This window comes from Podarcis melisellensis (assembly GCF_964234715.1).
Source record: "Podarcis melisellensis genome assembly, chromosome: 10".
NCBI classification, from domain to species: domain Eukaryota; kingdom Metazoa; phylum Chordata; class Lepidosauria; order Squamata; family Lacertidae; genus Podarcis; species Podarcis melisellensis.
Genome location: NC_138542.1, coordinates 24,674,533 through 24,695,414, shown reverse-complemented (window position 1 = coordinate 24,695,414; position 20,882 = coordinate 24,674,533). Strand labels below are relative to the sequence as shown.

The 20,882-nt window shown below is 42.1% G+C and overlaps 1 protein-coding gene across 5 annotated transcripts in view; it reads right to left on the bottom strand.

Moving 5' to 3' along the window:
- DOCK4 (dedicator of cytokinesis 4) overlaps window positions 1-20,882 on the bottom strand; it is a 246,183-nt gene that overhangs the window by 159,599 nt on the left and 65,702 nt on the right. For all 5 annotated transcript variants that reach the window (XM_081928903.1, XM_081928904.1, XM_081928906.1 and 2 more), the window contains exons 2-3: window positions 2,547-2,630; window positions 1,096-1,136 (exon numbers count right to left, since the gene is read on the bottom strand). In XM_081928903.1, the coding sequence (XP_081785029.1) occupies window positions 1,096-1,136; window positions 2,547-2,630 (125 nt within the window). The remainder of the gene's footprint in view (window positions 1-1,095; window positions 1,137-2,546; window positions 2,631-20,882) is intronic.

The following is a 20,882-nucleotide window of genomic DNA, read 5'->3' as shown; positions in this document are numbered from 1 at the left end:
GCATGAATGCATCATTGAAGAGAAAAACTGGGTCCATACTATGGAAGACGTCTGGATTATTATTGCAAAACTTGTTGGAAGGCAATACAGTACAGTAGAACTTTCTGTATTCAAATGGTCCAAGAGAGCATTATTGTTGGGTCCCGGCAACTCAGGTAAAGAGTGAGGACTGAGGTGTCAGAAAAATTCACAGGTCCTCTTATGAATCAGAGGCAGTGGTTGAGAAGCTTCTGCTATCACCGTAACATTGCTCATCTCTTCGCATCTGCCACCATTGTCCCTCACTGACATTTCAGAGTGTGTGTGTGTTAGGAAGGTTGTTTAATAGAGAATAACTGTGAGAACAGGGATGTCTTGGGTCTGATTCAGCTGGGCTTTTCTTATGTTCTTATGTCCCTGAACTACACAAAGTGGCTGGTAAGTAGCTAAGCTGCTGAATTCATTATCTGCAATTCCATTTCCTCCTGATAAACTACTTCATGTGAGACAGATCCTATCCCTTCAGAGCCTTTGTTCCCCCCTCGTTCTTCAAACCTAATAATAATAATAATAATAATTTATTATTTATACCCTGCCCATCTGGGTGCTCTCAATACAATATTAAAAACACAATAAAATATCAAACATTAAAAACTTCACCAAACAGGGCTGCCTTCAGATGTTTTCTAAAAGTCAGGTAGTTATCTATTTCCTTGACATCTGATGGTACGGCGTTCCACAGGGTGGGCGCCACTACCGAGAAGGCCCTCTACCTGGTTCCCTGTAACCTCACTTCTTGCAGTGAGGGAACTGCCAGAAGGCCCTCAGAGCTGGACCTCGGTGTCTGGGAAGAATGATAGGGGTGGAGAGGCTCCTTCAGGTATACACAGGTGTGTGTGTGTGTGTGTGTGTGTGTGTGTGTGTGTGTATTCTTCTCTTTTCTAGTGCTACTATCATCAGGCTACCACAGGCTAAAGCCACCTTTTTATGCCTTAAATGTTACTGCTACTTGGTTATGCCAAATAGCTTGGTTTTTGGGTGGCAGCTTTATAATTCGTATGAGTATTTCAGCGTGATTTTACATGCATTTCAGGTGAGCAACAAAAGTGGTTTTACCTTGAGGTTGGGGTTTTTTAAGGCAAATCCTCTGTACCAGCCTGTAGAAATATAATAACAATTGATATGTAAACTTACATTTTATCTGAAAAACTCTGACATATGTCATCTACAATAATAAAAAGTGGCAGATGGATTCATAGCATGCTATTGTGTCAGCAGCGACACATAACGCAAATCTCATACCCTTTAATGGGTCTTGTGCAGAAAGAAAAACGTTCACAATTGAAGTTTCCACCCACCCACCCACCCCCACTCATTTTTAACTAGCGCAAACTAACACCCATTAAAAAAATATCAGAGAGTTGTAAACAACAGCACATAAATAAATAGATATCCTTTCAGCACTGGTATGAAAAGGAGAATCTGAAACATAGCAGAGGGTATGCATTTATATTTTCTTTGTCTAACAGACAGAAATTTAACCCATTACATCACGAGAGAAAAGAACTCTAGAGTCTCATGGCCAGGGATTTATTCAGCCAGAACTCGCAGGAATTCAGTTTTGGGAGCCATTGCCATTATAAGAGAACAAGGAAAGTGTTCATGGTAGGGTTGCCACATTTCAAAAAGTGAAAATCCTGCTTTTGGCAAAGTTGTCCAGCTTTTTTAATGGGTTTCCATAGGTCTGGATTACAGTGATTTTCGCCCAGACACTATTTGTAGCTGCTTGAATTCCGGCTATGTCCGACGTATGGCAACCCTAGTTCCTTGTGATGTCTAGCACCCTTTTTCTAGAAAAATAGCACTGCTCATGGCATTTCTAAAGCTACACCTTTTCCCCAACAAGCACACATTTTTGGAACAATACAGTTTAGCATCCAGTATCACATGAGCGGTACTAGATGCTTTACCCAACGATTTTGGTGTTATTTCTTCTTACCTCTGCAGGAAGTGACTGACAATGTACAGTCATACCTCGGGTTACAAACGCTTCAGGTTGCATTTTTTTGGGTTACAGACCCGCCGAAACCCATAAGCTGCACATGTGCAGAAGTGCTGAATTGCAACTTCCGTGTGCACAGATGCGCCGCTGCAGATTGCAAACGTGCATCCCGCACGGATCACGTTTGCAACACGAGTGTCCACTGTACTTGTTTATAATTTGGAGCAGTGTCTAGATTTTGCTTTCATGGCTACTGAAAATGCCTACTGTACATAAGATAATTATTTCCCCACTGACCATAGTTGCTTTCTCCACAGTATCTGGGTGACTGGACTAATTCTGATATATTCTGGGTTAGAAACATTTAATTTTGTAGGCGATTTCCTGTTACAGCGGCATGTCCAAACTCTGTGGCCTTTTCTCATCGAAGATTAAAGTTGGCTTTTCCCCCATTAAATAGGCACTCATCTAGAGCAAACACACTGATCCTGCCTCAGTGTAATGAGGTGAAATGACCTTGGGCAACCTTCCCACCAGACAGTCCTGTACTAATGTCAACACTTACCATCACATTTCTCCAGTATTTGAACAGTGTCTCCAATCTCCAGTGATAAGCCATGGGGAACTGCTCCTCGAAAACTTGCAATTACTGAAAGAGATATTAAATTCCAATTAAACATATATATACATTTAACAAGCCACATGTTTGCCATTAAACTTTCACTATAAGGAAAAGCATGGCCATTAATGTACTATTTTTTCTAATACACATGGTAATATAAGATGTATTCATGGGCATAGCCAGGGGGCTGCAGCTGCCCCCCTCAATAAAAATCAATAAAAATACATAGCTAACTGAGGTTCTGCCTCCCCATACAAAAGGCCTGCCCCCTCCCTCACAAAAATCCTAGCTACACCCATGGATGTATCTACTAAAAATATCAGATTGTGGTTTTAGTGGGTAGGTGGCAAGAGCTTATTTTTTCTTACTTTTACCCAATAAAAGAAAAAGCCGTTCCCTTAACAATAAGTAACAGAAACATGAGCAGTTTCTAGTATAAGGGGGAGGGGGAGTCTCTTCATATCACTATGAATAGAGCTGCAAAAATATGCAGACAAATTCATAGTAAAATCTAGGGCTGTGCTTAGATACTTAATGGTCCCTTTATTATAAATCTAGATAAAACCTGTAGCAATTAGATAATGACAAAACATACTGAGTATGAGAAGGAATATGTTTTATTTTGTATTTCTCTTTTGGGGATTTATTTATTTATTCTGCTGATTTTCAGGTGAGAAAAGGTATAGAAATCAGTGGGGGGTTTTAAGTGAAAAGGGCATTTTTTCCCCCTTGCACCCCCACTAGGGATCTCAATTGCCACAATAGTTTAGGATGCCCCAACTCATGGTTGCAATTAGCCTTGCTAATTTCTGTGTTAATTTTTATTCTGATCCACTTCCCTTGGCCAAGGTTTATGAGCTTTTTTCTTTTTGCAAAATCTCCCCCCAAACACTAAGTTTCTGAGGTTTTTTGGGGGGAAATATACACTTCCAATATGGGCTGCCATGCACCTGGAATTTCCCGGACATTTTAAGCAATTTCTGAAAAATCCGCCTGGCTGTTGTTTTTGGAGAACGAATCCAGGATATGTCCAGAAAGTTCTGGACGTATGGCAGCCCTATTTTTAAAGGACTAGCATGGGGTTTAAACGTGATTGTAGCAATCTTACTGAGAGGGCCGCAGGTGGCGCTGTGGGTAAAACCTCAGTGCCTAGGACTTGCCGATTGTATGGTCGGCGGTTCGAATCCCTGCGGCGGGGTGAGCTCCCGTCTTTCGGTTCCAGCTCCTGCTCACCTAGCAGTTCGAAAGCACTCCTAAGTGCAAATAGATAAATAGGTACCCCTTTATAGCAGGAAGGTAAACTGCGTTTCCGTGTGCTGCGCTGGTGCTGGCTCACCAGAGCAGCTTCGTCACGCTGGCCATGTGACCCGGAAGTGTCTCCGGACAGCGCTGGCCCCCGGCCTCTTAAGTGAGATGGGCGCACAACCCTAGAGTCGGACACGACTGGCCCGCACGGGCAGGGGTACCTTTACCTTTACCTTTAGCAATCTTACAAGTCTCATAGAACTTTGTAAAGGCTAAACTAAAAAAAAGTAGGAGAGAGTGACTTTCCAGGGTCATTCCTAAGTTGAGGAGTACAGATGCTGAAAGGGACTGCTAGAGCATTTAAGTTCACTGCAAAAGATCAGACACATGCTCTGAGAAGAAAGGAATCTCTATTTACATGAATGTTTCAAAGGGACTTTACCTGCACTTTAGTTTTGTTTTCTAAAATGTGGGCAAAAACAAACATGCGGGTGGAGAAAGGGAAAGATAAATATGTTAGACACTGGTAATCCATTTATCCTTTTTGATGTTAACCAATGGGTATAGTAATACTGGTAAAGAAATATCAGTTTGGGCCAAAACTCGCACTCTCCTCCATAATCTCACAACTGAAATCAGCAACTGTAAGAAGCTCAATAGACAAAACTAAGGGTGCAACAAGAATGAAAGGAAATCCATCAGACTGGCTGAGAAAGCAAGATTCCAGTAAGGAGGAAGCAGCTGTGGAATTGCAGATGTGCACGGAGAATTACTTATCAGCCCAATCAAGGAACTGCAATGATCTTTCAAGTCCCAGCTACATGACAAATTGCCTTTAAAGTACCAGCTGCTCTCTCAAAGACACTGCTTGTGAGTTAAGTCCCACAATAGGAAAGAGGGGAGGAAGGAGGGCAGTGCACAAGGTCAATGGCGCCCTTAAACAGTAATCCTGGAGACACTTCCTCTGCAGCCTCCCGGTTGTGAGCTGTACAAAACAACTATCTTTACAAAATAGCCTTTCTAAAGGCGGAAATGATCCTGTCTCAGCAGAAGCAAGAGCCGTCTCATCAGAAACTTAGCATGGAAGCAAACTTTCCTAGGCATTGTCAGTATTAAAATATTGTTATGTGTCTTGTTATGGATAATGGCAATCCATACAGTGCATACGAACCCATGACACAAAGGGGCACCATTTCAAATTCCCACAGCAGCAGTGATAGCAGAGGGGAAGGTTTGTTTAAGGACCCACTCTTCAGTGGCAAACTGGAAAAATACAGGGGCTTGAGGTCTACGATAAGTGAATGGAAGGACATTTACAGAAGGGAAGTTACCTATTCTGAAACTTCTCCCAGGAGTGTGGGTCAGAGTGCTCTCCTGGACAATGTGGGAACAAGCACACTGGGCAGCAAAGTGGAAGGGAAATTTGCCTTCCATAAATCTCTTCCCAATCATTTAATATTACAATCGAAACTGGACTATTTTAGGAACATTTGGGGTTGTCCTTTGTACCCTTCATAACTTCAATTGTTGTGCGGTTATCAACGCAGAACTGTCAACACAATAGCCCGTTACAATTATGATTATTTGGAAAACAAAGGGATTCAAGGGTTCAGCATGAATTCAGCATGCATTCCATGCATTCCGTCCACTTAATTGTTCACAATAATAGTACAGTGGTACCTTGGTTTGCAACCGCTTTGGATTACAACCACATCAAACCCGGAAGTGCGTGTCCCTTTTTTTGGATCACAATCCATTTTTGGGGGGGAGCCCCATTGGTGAAAGCGTGCCTTCGGTTCAACCTGTTTTGGTTTACAACCGGACCTCCGGAACGGATTATGGTTGTAAACCATGGTACCACTGTATCTCGAAACAGTTAAGTTGCTAAGAGATCTAGAGGAATAATCTTATGTGTTCTTAAACGTAGAAGAAACAACCTAAGCAGGCCCAGAACCACATTCTACATTCAGTGGGGTGCTGGAGCCAGTCTTGATCTGTTACACCTCCCCATCCACACTGTGTTTAATCAGCATACTTGGATTTAGGCCCTACCAGTGAGATTAATCCATTATTTTATATTTTTATTTTGCAGTTGACAGAGCTCGTGAAGAGGAATCTCCATATGTACAAATAGGCTTATTTCATGCCTCATATTCTGTGAGTGGGGCAGGGTTCACTCTCTCACCCCACTGAGTTTAGATACACTCAGGAGATGGGGATGGGGTGAACTGGTTCATAGAAATAGTAGAGTTGTTGATTTGGAAGGGGCCCCGAGGGTCATCTAGTCCAATCCCCTGCAATGCAGGATTTTATTTTATTTTTGCCCGATCTGGGGCTCGAACCCACAACATTGAGCTCAAGAGTCTAATGCTTTACCAGCTGAGCTATCCTAGTCATATTCAGCATAGTAAACCTGCAATTTTTGTGGGGGTTACATTCCAGGAATGGCATCTAATGCCAAAATCACGTAAAGTCAAAACACATTGGGTTCCATAGTGGGTGCAATTGCCAGCATATTTTTCCCCAGATGCCCGTCCCCTTTTTATTTTATTTATTTTGATTTGCCAAGCATGTAAAGCTGGTTGTGCATAAATTGTGGGCTTACTGTACTTTATATGCTCCTGATGAACAGAACAAATAGGGGAGTCAAAGTATGTGGCGCTATTAATGACCAAATAGACATTTGTATCTTTCACTTAGGGGTCTGTCCTCAGTGGCAGCAAACACGACAGATTTCAGTACCAGCACAGGCTTCTAACCTAAACAGTTCATCATAGCTCTGCACATGTCCCTCTAGAACAGGACTGGAGAATCTGTCTTTTCTCTCCCCCACACCTGTCAAGGACCACATTTCCACATGGTTAACCTATCAGGACTGTGTGATGGAGGTGTGTGGGGAACCAGGGTAAAGTGGATTGAGTTTGTGAAATGGACAGGGTTTTGAAACTAGGCCAGGGCCACAACTTCCTCACTTCTGCTTCAGAAGGAGTGAAACAGCAAAGTAAAATCCTATTATTTGTGTGTTGCAGAATACCTCTTCACACTTACAAACCTAATAATAATAATAATAATGGTTATTATTATTATTATTATTATTATTTCTTCCCCAGCCACTCTGGGCAGCTTCCAACAAAAGATTAAAACAACATTAAAACATCAGTCATTAAAAACTTCCCTAAACAGGGCTGAGATAATGCATTCCAGAAGATCAGAAGATTCCTGTGGTCTTACACTTGGGGGATTGCAAGTTTGTTAACTTTGTAATGACCATGAGATATGCACATGTATTTGTTAACAATGTTTATCCAGGCCTTTGGAGCATAGCTGCTCTTGCTGAATAGCTCAGTTGGTCGAGCATGAGACACCATGGATTCGAGTCCCACGTTGGGCATCGCAAGAGGTTGGACTAAATGATTCTTGTGGTCCCTTCCAACTCTCCAACTCTATGATTCGATGAAGGCATTAACCGCTGCAACCTGAATGAGGTTTTGATTGATTGTTTAAATGTGTTGTGATTAATAGTGTTATTTTATGTTCACTGCCCTGAGCTACCTTTCAGGAGGAAGCACTGGGGGGAAATAACTAACTAAATAAATGCACTTGTTCGCTGCAACTTAAGCTGCAATCCTATTTATGCTTACCCGAGAACAAGTCCCATAGGAATCATTGGGTGTCACTCCTGAATAGACATGTAAAGGATTGTGCTATCAATTTAATTTATCATTACTAAAATTCCTTCATGAAACACGGAAAAGTATTCTAATGTCGCAATAGTGCAATAAGAAGGAAATACAAACTCTGGGCTTTGCCCCTCCCTTTGAAAGTACATACTGATTTATTTATTTTTTAAAATGTAAGAAAGTGAGCAGTTGGAACATAATTAGCTACACTTACCCTTCCATACATTCTTACTATATAAACAAGCGCTGAACGTTTCGGGCTCCACTTCTTCTCTTTGCTTATATAAAAAAGCCAACTTGTTTCTAAACAAGTAACCCATTTTATCTCTATCCATGGTACCCTATGGCTTCATACAACATGAAGACGATTTGGGCTTTTTGTTTCTGTTTTGTTTTTAAAGCAGATAAATCAAAACTACTCACACAGAGCTTTATGTTGATTTAACATAAAAGCTGGAATTATGCCAGCTATGGGCAGAGGTCACCCCTGGCTGAAAAACTTACTCTTCTTCCCTTCCCCCTCCCCATCCAACCTTCTGTTAGTGTCTGGATTTGCAAATACTGCTGGACACTGTTGCACGCTTCAAAAATACTTCCAATTTTATTCTTCTTATTCTACTGCTGTGAATGACCCTATCCATCTGTCAAGACTAATCCTGAACATCTGTACTGGGTTGGGTTGCCATATTTCAAGAAGGAAAAACCCAAAGCACCACCTTTCGGAAATTCCCCCCAGACATCAATTCCGCCTTTGAAGTCCCGGGAATGTCTGGGGAAATCCAGACATATGGCAAACCTATGTCTACTCGGATGGCTGTCTACAAGACCAAAATGTTGTCACATTTAATGGAGCATCATGTATTTGTTGGCGGTGCAAGTTTTACCCTAGATTATCTGATATTATCTCATGGGCTGCAATCCTATATCCATTTACTTGGGAGTAAGTCCCATTGAAGGGACGTGGGTGGACTTGCCGATCAGAAGGTCGGTGGTTCGAATCCCCACTATGTGGTAAGCTCCCGTCGCTCGGTCCCTGCTCCTGCCAACCTAGCAGTTCAAAAGGACGTCAAAGATTAAAGAAGTTTTTAAAAATGACAAGAAGTTAGGGTTCCAGGTGGAGAAATCGAAATTGGAAACAGAACTGTTAGAACCGAAGACTAAGGTACTTTCTAAAATGTATAACTTGCTGCTAAAATGGAATACTCAAGATGAAACGGTTAAATCAGCTATGATAAGGTGGGCGCAGGACATTGGGCATAACATTATGTTTGAGGACTGGGAAAGGTTGTGGACTAATGGGTTGAACTTTACTGCATGTAATGCTCTGAAAGAAAATGTAATGAAAATGATTTATAGATGGTACATGACCCCAGTCAAACTTGCAAAAATATACCACCTGTCTGATAATAAATGCTGGAAATGTAAAGAAAGTGAAGGAACATTCTTCCACCTCTGGTGGACATGCCCTAAAGTGAAGGCTTTCTGGGAAATGATATATAATGAACTGAAAAAGGTATTTAAGTATACCTTCACTAAGAAACCAGAGGCCTTCCTTCTGGGTATTGTTGGCCAAGGGGTGGTAAAGAAGGACCGAACATTTTTTATGTATGCAACAACAGCAGCAAGGATACTCCTAGCGAAGCACTGGAAAAGTCAATATTTTCCCACACTGGAAGACTGGCAGATGCAACTGATAGACTACATGGAACTGGTCGAGATAACAGGCAGAATTCGAGACCTGGGTGAAGAGAGGACGGAAGAAGACTGGAAGAAATTCAAGATTTATTTACAAAAACATTGTAATTTGGCTGAATGTTAAGCAGGTTGCTAAATCATAAATAATCGGGCACCACTAAATTAGATAGAATTAGGAAGACAAGTGAGATTGAGAAAATATGAACCATTTGGAGAACTATTAGATCATAAATTAAGTTTGTGGGATATAAAATGCAAATAAGATGATAAATTGCTGGCAAAAATTTCTTAAAAATGAAAATGGGAGCGGGTGACGTGAGGAAGTCCAAAGAAGTTGTGAAAATATGTTATGACATATGGTGTATTGTGAGTTATCTATGTATCTATATTGAAAACCTTAATAAATATTTTATAAAAAAACAACAACAAAAGGACGTCAAAGTGCAAGTAGATAAATAGGTACCGCTCCGGCAGGAAGGTAAACGGCATTTCCGTGCACTGCTCTGGTTCGCCAGAAGCGGCTTAGTCATGCTGGCCACATGACCCAGCTCCCTCGGCCAATAAAGCGAGATGAGCACCGCAACACCAGAGTTGTCACGACTGGACCTAATGGTTAGGGGTCCCTTTACCTTTAAGCCCCATTGAACACAATGGTACTTCTTCCTGAGTGGCCATGCTTAAGAATGAGCCATAGGTTTCCTGATGGCTCATGAACATGTATGAGAAAAAGGGAAGGAGATTAAACTCCATTTATATTGTATGTAACCCGCCAAGTTAAAAGGGGAGAAATGCTATGGTCCAGAAAGGTTGAACACAAAAATGAGTTGGAAGAAAGCTACAAAACTTCCTGAAACATAGGCAACAAAAGAGCGTAGGCACATTTGCAGAAAGAGGCACCCTGTCAAGAGTGATAGAACAAAGAACGAAATAAGAGTCTCGTTATTTGATCCAGCACATTCACGAACTTTGCTGCAAAATACAGATAGAATTCTAAGAGAGGCCTCGTGCCAAGGTCAGTTTCAATACAGCTAAGCCCATGTGCCTGGCAGAATTACTCAAAAGAAGGCAGAAGGGCATAGCAGAAAGCAAAGGGGGCACCAGGCAACTGTGAAAGTAGACCAGATAGCCACAAATCCAGTTGGCAGCCTCCTGGCAAACAAGACACCCAGAACTGCATGGATCCTTATCCTAGATAACCTGTTTTCTACTGCACTTTTCATGCAGTGGGAAGCTTTCCAGAAGCTGTCAAGGTGAGAGCATAAATTGCAAGCTTGGGAGAAAGGTACGGCTTGCCAGACGATGCAAGGTTCATTGGCGACTACAAATAATGGCTAGCTCAATACCAATTACACCAGGATTTATGAGAGGGAAGATAGGCTTCTAAAAATGCTATACTAATTATGTTTATTGGTACCCAATAAGGAAGGGTTCCCTTGCAGCACTCCTGGTTTCTGACAGTTTCCTTAACCCTGACTTAATCTGGAGACACAACTTTGGATGGCAATACCAAATCCACATGCATTTGCACACAGCTCACAATAGATGATGTTCACAATGGAAGTTCTTCCTATTTCAGATTTATATACTCGGTTCTTATAGGTAGATCAGCAGTGAGCAAACGAAGGTTCCATCCAACTTGGCTCAATGAAGGAAGGCTCATGAATCTCCAAAAGAATTATTTTCAAGCAGCCATAGATTTAATTACAGTACATGAAAACATTTCTGTCTCATTTTAAAATGGGTTGTGGGTGGGCAGAGAAAACAAGGTGGAGAGTGAAGAATTTTTTTAAAAAACAACCCACTAAATATTGGTCAATAGTGTAATTTATTTAAGAGGTATGTTTGTGAGGGGAGAGAGAACATTAACGGCAATTGGATTTATTTTATTGTTCCCCAATGAGAAATGAGGCACTTAAACTTCACTTGCGCAATGATCTAATTATGGAGTTTATTTCAGAGTAATATAAAAAGAATGACCCTTTAATTGCATACCATACAGCAGACAGCTGGAACAATCAGGGTGCCCAGGTCTGTTTAATACCACTTTGAAAAAGTGAGTGCTATTTCCAGTATATATTCACGCACGCACAGAGAGCAATAAAGTCTTGCGTGACCTGAAAATACTACCCTACCACGCACGCAAATTAACAAATCTATGCGAAGTAGCATTTGTTAAGCCTAACACCAAATACCTTCATCACAGAGCGCTATAGTATTCTATCAATGAACAGGATAGCTGCAGAAGTCTGTTCTCATTAAACAGCATGAGCCCAGCTGATAAATCTCATATGCGCTGTGAGAGAAACCCCCATAGCAAATGTCCAAGTTAACAGTGTGCACGTTTCCTTCCTTCATAATAGAACAAAGTTAAAGACTCAAATGCCTGCTAGCTTCTGGATATAATAAAAGTTAATGACGCTTTCCTCAGCATTCATAATCTTTCTAAGGTTTAACGGCCTTTCATTACAGCAAGACGACAACGATCACACTGTGAGTGCATGACAATACAGCAATGTAAATCTGACATAACATATGTTGCCTTCTGAGCATCTTTTGGGTGGTGGGGATTGGTTCTAGGTTTTACCCATGAAAAGCACAACTCCCATTTCTTTATTTTTTCAGGCACCATAGTTCCTTTATAGAATAAATGAAAGCAAACTAGTTTGTCCCCCCCCAAAAAAAAAATCTTCTAAAATTGACTTCTGTACACTGACTAGCTGTCAGATATTGACCAAATGCTTCATACTGCTATTTGAAATCTAATTGCTTTTGGCAATATTAAATATGTGACATGCGCTGACCAGAGAAGCTTTTTTTTAAAAAAAGGTATAGAAATGTTGCACTTATTGAAATAGAACACTATTTAGTATGCGATGGGTGGCAAGCAATGCTACTTATGTTTTTTTGGCAACCTGAAAAAATCAAAGTAGTAAAGAGACAATTTGAATTTCAAGATAATAAGTTGTTACTGAAAATTCAAATTTTACATTTAAAATTTCACAGGCAAAATCTGGATGCGCCAAAATGAAAATTGTGCAAACTTTCACACTGTTGCCAATACTCATTTCAGCTCTAAATTACACTTAATACTACAGCATCAGGATAGTCCTTATTGATTTCGTTTCATGTCTGCTTTTTGAGACACAATTGGGCAATCACAATCTTATATTATTGATTCCTACCTTGCTTTTAAGAGTACAGCATTCTGTAAAGCAACTTTCTCATTCCACCTCACAACACCTCTGTGAGGTAGGTCATTAATAATTCCATTTTACAGACTAGGAAATGAGACGAAGATAAAATAAATTGCCCAAGGCTATCCAGAGAATTCACGACTAGGCAAGAAAAGCAGCAGTCCAATGCTACACATGGAATTATACTACTTTTTGGTTAAAGGGGGGGGGGTGAAACAACAATCAAACCGACACAATGGAAGCCTCTCTTTAGCAATTCAAGTACAAAAGATCAGCTGCACAAAAGCACTCACTTATTACAGTTATTGGCAACGTTGGGGCCACACTAAAAATTATTTTACACTAAAAAATATTTTATAACCCCTTATCTGAGAAAGGTTCTCAAGAGGGTGGTGGCAGTCTAGATTCAGGAAGGCATGCTTGGAGGAGACTAAATCTCTGCATCCATTAGTGTGTACAGTCATACCTTGGTTCTCGAATTTAATCCATTCCAGGAGTCCGTTCGACTCCCAAAACGGTTCGGAAGCCAAGGCGCAGCTTCCAATTGGCTGCAGGAGGTTCCTGCAGCCAATCAGAAGTTACGTCGGATGTTTGGCTTCCAAAAAAGGTTCGCAAACTGGAATACTCACTTCTGGGTTTGCGGCGTTCGGGAGCTGATTTGTTCAACATCTAAGGTGTTCAACTACCAAGGTACGACTGTAGTTTCAGGCTTGGTCATGGCACTGAAACTTCCTTGGTCACCCTGGCTGATGATATTTGTCAGGAGACCAGATTGAGGGTGTGCAAATATGCTTGTTCTTCTTGACCTCTTGGCCATGTTCAATACTATTGACCACAGTATCCTTGAGGGAGTTTGGCATTGGGGTGGTGGCAGCGGTGTTGTGTTTCAGTGGTTCTATTCCTGCCTCCAGGGGTGAAAGGCGGCATACGAATTTATTAATAAACAAACACGCAAACGTTATACAACCAGGTTCACAAGCCCTCCTAGTTGCCTCTGTGCTGAGGTTTTGACAAAGGTTTCCAGGATCTGGCTCCAAATGGACATTTAAAAAGCAATAGAAATTCTCCACCTGTCTTTTTTTTAAAAAAAAACCTCAAGAGTTTATTCACTAGGTAACTCCCAGGCTGAATACCGGTACATCAATTGTCAGAAACATATATATCCATGTATGTCCGTTTGTGTGTTATTATTTCTAAGTGTGTCTTTTACTTGCCTGAGAAGCTGGCAGATCTTCACCCTCCATTCAACACTAACTATCCATAAAGATGAGTACAGTGGTAAATGCAGCACATTCTCTCTTCCCCTCCTCTACCTCCACCCCAGCTGAGACAAACCCATTTTCTCTGCCCATTCCTTTTCATTCCGTTAATTCAGCAAGGTCATTAGCCAAGAATCTGACAGAAGATAACTTTCCAAGAGGCATAATAAATGCAACGAAAAACTTCTAACTCAAATAAGCTTATACACACACACACACACACACACATATATATATATATATATATATGCTTTCGTAGATTTTCACGGGTACAGGAATGCAGGTTTTGGTGTCCTCGGGTGTCTTCCCGTGTAAAAGTTGGGGTGTCTAGGCGACGTTTCGACGAGGTCTCACTCGTCATCTTCAGGCTGGTGCTTTCGGCTTCTTGTTACTGGAACAGAGCTCCAGTACTCTGTTCCAGTAACAAGAAGCCGAAAGCACCAGCCTGAAGATGACGAGTGAGACCTCGTCGAAACGTCGCCTAGACACCCCAACTTTTACACGGGAAGACACCCGAGGACACCAAAACCTGCATATATATATATATATATATATATATATATATATATATATATATATATATATATAAACACTCTCAAGAAAACATTACCAGGAATGGAAATTCAGAAGGCTGCAGCTAACGGCTACTCTGCTTCATCTCTGAGCAAGGAAAATGTATTTATTTCTTTTCCAAAAATAGGAAAGCAGCAGATCACTTGGCCTAGTTCATTTTTGTCACCTGGACACTGCTAGGCATGGGCGACAGCAGTAAATTTGCATACTCTGAAAGCAATACCCTTATGCAAATGAGTGGGGGTGTTGAAGGGCTACAAAGGATGCCTTTTGGGCAAACCTGCAGCTAAAACTCATTCGGACGGGAAGTCTGGTAACTCTAAACCATGGGTAGGCAAACTAAGGCCCGGGGGCCACATCCAGCCCAATCGCTGTCTAAATCCGGCCCACGGACGGTCCGGGAATCAGCATGCTTTTACATGTGTAGAATGTGTCCTTTTATGTAAAATGCATCTCTGGGTTATTTGTGGGGCATAGGAATTCATTCATTTTTCCCCCTTCAAAATATAGTCCGGCCCCCCACAAGGTCTGAGGGACAGTGGACCGGCCCCCTGCTGAAAAAGTTTGCTGACCCCTGCTCTAACCAATGGTTGGAATGGGTGCACATTGTAAAGCTAAACCATGGGTAAAGTAAATGAGAAAAAGGAGGCAGAAATTCTCTCTGGAGAAGTAAACAGTGAACACATGAGTCTCTGGTCCACTCCTCAGCAGTATTACATCAGCAACAGGTAACATTCATTTCCCAAATAAATAAATAAATAAATAATTTTTTTTGCTATTAGCCTCTGACTGACAACAACAGAAAAGGGAGACTGCGCAGGAACTGGAAAAAATTGAGAAAAGGAGCTTTCGTTATTGACATTTATTTTAGGAATTTATATCTGGTTTTTCTTGCCAAGAAAACCCATAGCAGCTAACAGTCAATGAATAAAACAACAGTAAGACATTCGAAACAAAAATATAGAGCATAAGACTTCCTCACTAAAAATTCAAAGCACTATAAAGTCAACAGCAAGCACCCACCACAAAACAGTACAGTCCAAATGTATGGCAAAATAAGGTTAGTTCTAGTTTGGTGGCTGAAGTTATAGAAAGCCAAGGTTTGGCAGGCTTCCCTTAGAAGGACATAGCACCATGTTGATAACCAGTACTTTCCCTAAATGGGGTGAGAAGATACATCATGATTTTTGCAAAGTTCATGTATCATTTAACAAGTTTCAGGAGTGGAATTAGTTTATTCTGCTTCCATACCCAACATCCATGCAAGGCCTGCTTCTGGTTTGAAGGGACTTCCTCAGTAGGTAGCCTTTGGTAGGTCCTCTCCATTTAAAATTCCCATAATGCCTCTGAGGTGGCATCTTTCCAGGACATTGTGGGATATCTAAAATATTAATTCGGTGCTGGGTTGTGTGCTAGTGCAGGGCTGGTCCCTGTCAGTGCTCTGGGAACCTCAATAGCTGATCAAAGATGCAGTGTGCTGTCGCCAGGTCCACCACCACACAAAAACCTGCCTCACTTGCATCAAAGGAAGGAACAACCCTCAGTATTTGTGCAAAAAAGATATCTCAACCTGCAGAGAAACTAGCCTCAGAGTCATCATGATACAGTCTAGTTCTAGAACCTCTTTTTCTTCTCAGATAATGTCTCCTTCAAAGCAGGTGGCACTGTGGTCCAAACCACTGAGCCTCTTGGACTTGCCAATCTGGTCAGCAGTTCGAATCCCCACAACAGAGTGAGCTCCCGTTATTCTGTCCCAGCTCCTGCCAACCTAGCAGTTCTAAAGCATGCCAGTGCAAGTAGATAAATATGTACCACTGAGGCAGGAAGGTAAACGGTGTTTCCATGTGCTCTGGCTTCCGTCACGGTACTCCACTGAGCCAGAAGCGGTTTAGTCATGCTGGCCACATGACCCGGAAAGCTGTCTGTGGACAAATGCTGTCTCCCTTGGCCTGAAAGTGAGATGAGCGTCACAAACCCATAGTCACCTTTGACTGGACTTAACCATCCGGGGGTCCTTTACCTTTTACCTTCAAAGCTATCCACACCCCAACTCTGCATCTAAGGCCATGCACACACTCCCATTTACTCTGCAACCAGCATGCCTCCACTGCTGTTTTGGGATGCGGTCTACAAATGCCTTAACCACAGTCCACATCTATCCTGTCATTTCTTATGAAATACAACATCTTTCCCCAGAACAACTTTGATCCACACGTGTGGGGGAGGGGAGGGGACAACCTACCTGTGTTTAAAGCTAATAATGTGTACACAGCCTAAAACCAGGTATTCCCAGACCGGAATTATGAGCTGTAAGACTATAATAATGTGTGAAGTGGCATTAAGCCCTAAATTTCATTTTACATCTGTTCCAGCATCTATTGCGATCCCAAAGCAATAGCTGCAAGCTGGAGTCATCAGACATGCTGCAGCAATGCTCCAGCTTCCCAAAGTGTGAAATTTTGCTAATCACAGTTCTCACCCTAGCTGGCATATTACTTTGTTTAAAAAGCGGGCGGGGGGGGGGGGACCCTCTCTTCAGTTTCACTCTTAAAGGCTGCTGATTAACTCAGCATTTTGTCCCGCTGAGACTGTGAAAGGCAAATGTCGTGTTTTATATTTGTTCTAGCAATCGGGATAATAACAACTTTCCTTGCAGGCCTCAACAATCAAGGAGGCTCTGGAGCCTGTAGGCATGTTGATGAAGCTCATCAATGAGAAAGTCTTCCTGGGATCCGTTCCATCAAAAACAGCAGGATTCATTACACAGCTTGCCCAAATGAGTCTTTCAGAACTTTAGCAGAGGAAGCGGGCATATGCTGGACATTGCTAATATCCTTTTACCTGTTCCTAGAAGATTATCTGCACATTGTATTAACACTGCGTCCCTCGGTTGTTGCACTAGGAGGAGCGTAATATCTTTGTTTGCTTTACGTATCTACGTAAGTGAGAAGTGAGAGCTGGACCATAAAGAAGGCTGATCGCCAAAGAATTGATGCTTTTGAATTATGGTGCTGGAGGAGACTCTTGAGAGTCCCATGGACTGCAAGAAGATCAAACCTATCCATTCTGAAGGAAATCAGCTCTGAGTGCTCACTGGAAGGACAGATCGTGAAGCTGAGGCTCCAATACTTTGGCCACCTCATGAGAAGAGAAGACTCCCTGGAAAAGACCCTGATGTTGGGAAAGATGGAGGGCACAAAGAGAAGGGGACAACAGAAGATGAGATGGTTGGACAATGTTCTCGAAGCTACTAACGTGAGTTTGACTGAACTGCGGGAGGCAGTAGAAGACAGAAGTGCCTGGTGTGCTCTGGTCCATGGGGTCATGAAGAGTCAGACGCGACTAAACGACTAAACGACTAAACAACAACAACATCTACATAACTACTACAAAAAAAATTTGGGAAGATAATTCTAGTGAATTGTATGTGAACAGTCTGCTGACCCCCTTCCCCACTGTGGGGACATATTAGCTGCACGAGTATGGAGAGGAACAAAACTATATGCTGGGATACTGCTGAAAAGCTTCAGAGCAGGAGTCCTCGGTGTTGCATCATTTCTAAAGGCAAAGACTCACTCAGGAGATATATTTAGATTGTTTTCAAGTTCCCCTTGTCTAAGGGAATCTGTATATTCACACATACTAATTTTGGAAAGAGGAAACACTGCTTTATACAGACTAGAAAAATGACAAATAAATCTTAAGTCTCATCTCCACGTAGTCTGTGCCAAACACACCAGGACAAAGTTTATAAGAAACCAAAGTTTCAATAGAAAAATGCAGCCATGAAGCACGCATTTTGGCACCCGTGCCCACTGGCAAAAGCGAATAGGGCCATATGTCAGAATTTTTGTGTGGGATGAGGGGATCCTGTGGCCCTCCAGAGGGTGTACAGTCTTCGACAGTGAAGGAAGAACGCTTTTTTTCATGAATTGTAGCCCTGGGTAGCCTTAATGCCTATGAAATTGAAGTTGGTGGACATTACTATATCTTATGGGTGTATGGTTTAACTATGCACGATGTAAAGAAGTCCTTTCTTTTGTTTCAGTACTCAGGTTCGCTGAATGTCTATGAGTTCTAGTATTACGAAGGAGAAAAACTTCTATATCTGCTTTCTTAACATGACACACCATTTCATATACCTATATTATGTCCCCTCTTAAAAAATTTCTCAACTGAAAAGCCCCCAAGTGTTGTAACCTGTCCCTATATGAGGGTTGCTCCAACCCATGATCATTTTGATTGCCCTTTTCTGAACCCTTTCCAGCTCCGCAAGATTCTACTTACCACTATAGACATCGTAAACTATTCCTCAGAGTATGTGAGCATGTATGATGCTTTGAGACAGAAGCACAATATTCATTTTGTTATGTTTGTATGCTACTCATTCATCCAAGGAACTCAAAGGTGCCTCAGATACAGCCCTGTAAGGCAGAGTGAAAACACTATACATTACGTACTTTGGGCAAAACAAAAACTTTGTATCATACATGTCGCTCAAATGACCTTATATCCTCTGTAAATAAATAAATAAAAGGAAAGGAAACAGCATCCAACTTGACTGCTTTTCTTATCTCTTCCGTTTGAAGGGCAGGGTTTCATTTTGGACTTGGCAACGTCTCACTGGAATACTAATGGCCAGAAATCGGCACTTCGTACACCTCCGAGTGACAATATTTTTCCAGCTTTGCCTGTTGTTGCGTTTTGTTCACTCTAATCTCACCCGCTAGCTATTTTGGGCTTATCTCTTTGAAAACACATACACCAGCCCTTTGCATTTTTAAGTTCCAAACTTTCCCTGGTTTGTTGGAAGGGGGCAAAGTTTTGAAGTGAAGCCCATTTTCATTCTCCCTGCAGCATTGTCAAAGGAACAGTTTATCTAAAATATAATGTGGCTACATTTTTCTCCCATATGCATCAAGTCCTTTCTCCTCCAATAAAATGAAGATTGAGACTTCTCAGAGACTGCTGATCTCGGCTGCACATACGGGAATTCTGACACCTTATGTAGGTAAGCAGCACTATATGACTGTTTTATGAGTTTTATGGACTATACTTTGTTTTATTTTAAAAAAGGGTCATCCACTATGAACCCACAAATGCTGCCTTTAAAAAGTTAGCACCACTAAAATGGTCCACAATTTTCTTGATGCCATTTTTTAAAAAGTGTATGTTTATAAATGTTCCACTGCTGCATGCTCCAATAATGGAGTGCAAAACTCCTCTGATGATATTTAAAGGTTTTTTTTTTAAAAAACCAACAACAACACATCCCCCCAAACGCACATTTATCCACCTAGGAATCTCTCACTTGAATGGTAGGACATTACACGTGTATATGTGAGAATAGGTAAAGGAGACCCCTGACCATTAGGTCCAGTCATGGCCAACTCTGGGGTTGCAGCACTCATCTCGCTTTATTGAACGAGGGAGCAGGTATACAGCTTCCGGGTCGTGTGGCCAGCATGACTAAGCCACTTCTGGAGAACCAGAGCAGTGCGCGGAAACACCGTTTACCTTCCTGCCGGAGGGGTACCTATTTGTCTATGTGCTTTCGAATTGCTAGGTTAGCAGGAGCAGGGACCAAGAAACGGGAGCTCACCCCGTCGCGGGGATTCAAACCGCTGACCTTCTGATCTGCAAGTCCTAGGCTCTGTGGTTTAACCCACAGCACCACCCACGTCCCATATGTGAGAATGCACACACACAATAAATATGCATTGCCAGGATTATGAGCATATATTTCACAACCCAATGATACTTTAGTCCTTTGGAAGAAAGAAAAAGGTAGAAAGTGCATGGAGAATGGGTATACACCTTGCAGCCGCTGTGATAGCTCAGTAGCTAGAGCGTGAGACTCTTAATCTCAAGGTCATGGGTTCGAGCCCCACATTGGGCAAGATAAATTCCTGCATTGCAGGGGGTTGGACTAAAATCAGGGCTCAGCAAACCTTTTCAGCAGGGGGCCGGTCCACTGTCCCTCAGACCTTGTGGGGGGGCAGACTATATTTAGGGAAAAGATAATGAACAAATTCCTATGCCCCACAAATAAGCCAGAGATGCATTTTAAATAAAAGGACACATTCTACTCATGTAAAAACATGCTGATTCCCGGACTGTCCACAGGCTGGATTTAGAAGGCGACTGGGCCGGCCCCGGTCCCCGGGCCTTAGTTTGCCTACCCGTGGACTAAATGATCCTTGTGGTTCCTTTCAACTCTACAGTTGTATGAGTCTCCTGAAGCTGAGGCTCTAATACTTTGGCCACCTCTTGAGAAGAGACGCCTCCCTGGAAAAGACCGTGGTGCTGGGAAAGATTGAGGGCACAAGGAGAAGGGGACGACAGAGGAAGAGATGGTTCGACAGTGTTCTCGAAGCTCCGAACATGAGTTTCTATCTTCTTGAGTTTGACCAAACTGCAGGAGGCAGTGGAAGACAGGGGTGCCGGGCGTGCTCTGGTCCATGGAGTCATGAAGACTCGGACACGACTAAACAACTAAACAACAACAATGATTCTATGACCACCCAGTGTATTGTCAGGTCTCACATGCCCTTTGATGTATCTGCGATCGACAGACTGGCATGAACGGTAAGAGTTTCACACAGAGTCTTACTCCTGCAGCAACGATGTAAT